This window comes from Macrosteles quadrilineatus, unplaced genomic scaffold (genome assembly GCF_028750875.1).
Source record: "Macrosteles quadrilineatus isolate MER2022 unplaced genomic scaffold, UCM_ALF_1.0 Scaffold_3__2_contigs__length_128488019, whole genome shotgun sequence".
Lineage (NCBI taxonomy): Eukaryota > Metazoa > Arthropoda > Insecta > Hemiptera > Cicadellidae > Macrosteles > Macrosteles quadrilineatus.
In genome coordinates, this window is record NW_026542596.1 from 67154342 (window position 1) to 67158179 (window position 3838).

The following is a 3838-nucleotide window of genomic DNA, read 5'->3' on the forward strand; positions in this document are numbered from 1 at the left end:
TAATTAAGTTAATCTTTGACCATTGATGGGACCAAATAAATTACTGATCACTGTTGAATAAGTCAGCTTGGCCTATTTTCATGCACATGGGATGTCTGTTTAAGCATCCAAAAGTCAATAGTGCAAAGTCAATTGCATGTTAAATTTTAACGAACCACATGTCAAATTCCCATCCCCTGAAATGTTCTAGCTTGTGTAGACTGGACCAGATCCTGTTGACAAGAGTGGAGAGAGAAGCTGAGGAAGCAGTTCAAATAAATAGGATGTCAAGTAGGTGCGAGTTGCCAGCTGTGTCTACGGTGACAGCTGCTGTCGTCGTCCTCGGCATCACAGACAGCATCACAGCATCACACAGTGGCGACGACATCACATGACCTCTTGAGCTAAAACAGACACTCAAAAGCATCAGGGTTGCCTTAGATACACATTCAATGTCATTACCATTACACTAAGACAGGATCACAATTCTTACCTCGTAATGACCTTAACATGAGTGAAAGATAAGTGTAGGATCGAGAAAGATCAAACTATTTAACCGACTAATATGCGTTTATCCAGACAGTACCAGTTATTCGTCCAATGGTCAAGGACAACTAAGTCCAGTTTGGAAATATCAAAATGCTAAAGACTTTTTACAGGTTTGAACCTCAGTTACTCGGCTACATTCACTTGTAAAAATCTTACTACATAATTTTTGTTATTGACCACTTAAAACGGATTAAGCCTATTGTAAATACACCACAATAACCTTTATTTTTTAATTTGAAAATATAATAACTAGCTTGTTGAGTTTGGTAAAGTAAAAATAAAATAACGTTTTAGATTTTGTGCGGGGATGGTAATTTTAATTAATATTTACATAGATTTATAATATTATTATTTTTTCATAACCAGCAGTAAATACATAACACATACGATATGAGAGAAAAATTATTTTAGATATGTGCTTATTTTGTGATAATTTATCATAAAAGGCCCAAACTAGAAATAAACTATTTTATTGCACACTAATATTCTGGCGGATTCCACATGAATGCCTGTAATTGAAGGAAATGATTGTAAAAAATACTTGTTCGTCATTGACACCAGTAATGTAAGTAATATAATATTGTTGTGCCTTAAATAAAGAAATATAATTTGATGAAAATGAATCAACAGTGGTGTATAACTACAATGTCTTACTATGTTCATGCATTATGCATATTTATAACGCTATTGATTTTTATACCAAACTTCATAACGTCGTAATGAAAGTGAGATTGAACCAGGCTGACGAGCGGGCGATTCGGCCGAATACCTGTCTGTCATTAAATTATATAAATTCCAATCAGTTGCAGCGAGCATCCTGCATTCCTCACACACGGTTGGGCACCGAGCATGCAATTACAGGTATATAAGCTGCGAGTACGGAGTAGACGATATCAGTTCATCATGGGCTTCCAAACAGTTCTAGTGAGTGTTCTAGCCTTAGGAGTCCTGCAGTCTCAGGGATTTGACCATGGACATCACGGCGGAGAACTTCAACACGAACACCATGGACACTTTGAACATCCCAAGGTAGAAGAACACAAGCACGAGCACGAGGAGGATCATCACCACGAGATCAACACGGTGACTGTGACGAAAGAAGTTCCCGTGCCGTACACTGTGGAGGTGGAGAAGAAAGTCCCATACAAGGTGGAGGTTCCTGTTGACAAGCCTTACCCCGTGGAAGTGCCAAAGCCCTACAACGTCTACGTCGAGAAGAAAGTTCCCTACAAGGTCCAGGAGTATGTGCCCCAGCCGTACACAGTCTACAAGAAAGTCCCTTATCCAGTGCACTACCACGTCGACAAACCCTACCCCGTCCACGTGCCTAAGCCTTACAACGTAGTGGTCGAGAAGAAAGTGCCCTACCACGTGGAGAAGAAAGTTCCCTACCCAGTGAAGGTGTACGTCGACAAGCCTTACCCAGTGCATTATCCTGTGTACAAGCACGTGCCTTACCCGGTGGAGAAGAAGGTGCCTTACCCAGTAGAAGTGCCGGTGGAAAAGCCTTACCCAGTTTCAGTGCCTAAGCCTTACAACGTCTATGTGGAGAAGAAAGTTCCTTACACTGTTGAGAAGCATGTGCCCTACCCCGTCCATGTACCGGTGTATCATCATGAGAAACACTCCGGACATCATGAACATCACGAGCTCCAAAATGGGCACCACGAACTGCAACATGGGCATCACGAGTTCCAACATGGACACCACGAGTTCCAACATGGGCACCATGAGCTCCAACATGGACACCACGAGTTCCAACATGAAACCACCCACGAGGGGAGCCACGGAATCTTCTAGATGGAATTCCAAACTGTAAATATATGTATATTGTGTTATAAGTACAACTCATGCTTCTAAAGTATATTATTATTTTTCTTGAGACTTAAACAAGTTCAAAAAAGTATATAACATTCAAAATATTAGTAAGGTGTTCACATATAATAGAACCAACGCCCTCATTAAAATACCTATAAAATTATAATTGGGGGTAGTTAATTCATGAATATTTAGTACAGAATTAAATATACCCATGAATGTTTAAACAAAACTGACGCTATAAACTCACATACATACTTAATTGCACGAACAGTAAAAACGCTTTTGACTTTATTACTTCGAATTAAGATCGAAGATAAGTCAAAAGTGCGAGGTGGTGTTCCTCGCTTTATGGGCGTGATAAATAAAACAGAAGCCAATAACAAAACTGAGCCTGAGGCCGGAGCCAGATTAGACCTTTCATCACGGATTATAATTAGGAAACCCGCAGCGACGGGCAATACGTCAAATGCGCCACATAAATTATGAATTTAATAAAAGTAATGGCCGCTATATACTAGGAGTTAATAACACATTTTAGTGTGTCATAAAGGCGCGCAAAGTGGATTATTTACTGGTCCCAACGGCGTTGTATCAGAGTTTGTCGGGGATAAATATTCATTAGTTCGCCAATTAAGCTGGCTACTGAGCGAAATACTGGCTTTTAATTTGTTTTTACAAGGTTCCGCGTCACTGCGCCCTCCTCTCAAAGGCGGTATGAGTAATGGTGTCTTTTAATGGCGCCTTTCTAATTAAAATCGACCTTCGGTATAATGCCGAGGTTAAGTAGAGTGATTTATCACTTGGCGGTGAATAATGTTACAGTATTTATAGTTTTATCTTGAATCTCGGTCGTATTGGCATTACCTAAAAAATTAAAACTGATACCAAAGTATCAGTATTCAATACTGATGCTAATATATGCTTATGTCTCAGCAATGGTAATCAAATTTTGGTAATCACTTATAATTTCATGATATGATGGAAAACATATAATACAATACAATTGTTTTCCAAATTAGATACATATGTAACCAAAGCTGCTGAGAGAAAAAAAGAACATTGTGCAGATAAATGACAATAAAGTTTGTAAACGAAGTCAAAATGTCTTATTCTCTAATTCACCCATAACACTTATTTTAAAAGCAAGGTTTAATATTAAAGACAATATAAATTAATTTTTCAAAACGCATTACTTTTGGCATCCAAACTATCCTAAATATTTAGACAGATAAGTTTAAAAACTTACATAAGGAGTCATTCAAAAGTTTAAAAGTATATAAATTATGCCAAGTGTTTAAATCATCGAATATTTGTAACTTATCTTATAAAAATACGTTTGGAGCTGTTTACAAATGCTTGATTAAGTTAGATCTACACAAATCACCTATGGTTTGATGGTTTGTATGTTAAATTCCAGGGGTCTAAGTCACTCATTCGAAAATAGCCTACACTTGAATTACAAGCTATTTTCAAATTGTTTCTAATTGCA

The 3838-nt window shown here is 37.9% G+C and overlaps 1 protein-coding gene across 1 annotated transcript; it reads left to right on the forward strand.

Moving 5' to 3' along the window:
- Nucleotides 1-1431: 1431 nt before the first annotated feature.
- Nucleotides 1432-3412, forward strand: LOC128989277 (mantle protein-like). Its single transcript, XM_054411156.1, has one exon. The coding sequence runs from the start codon at nt 1432-1434 to the stop codon at nt 2326-2328; it is 897 nt and encodes a 298-aa protein (XP_054267131.1). The 3' UTR covers nt 2329-3412.
- The last annotated feature ends 426 nt before the right edge of the window (nt 3413-3838 follow it).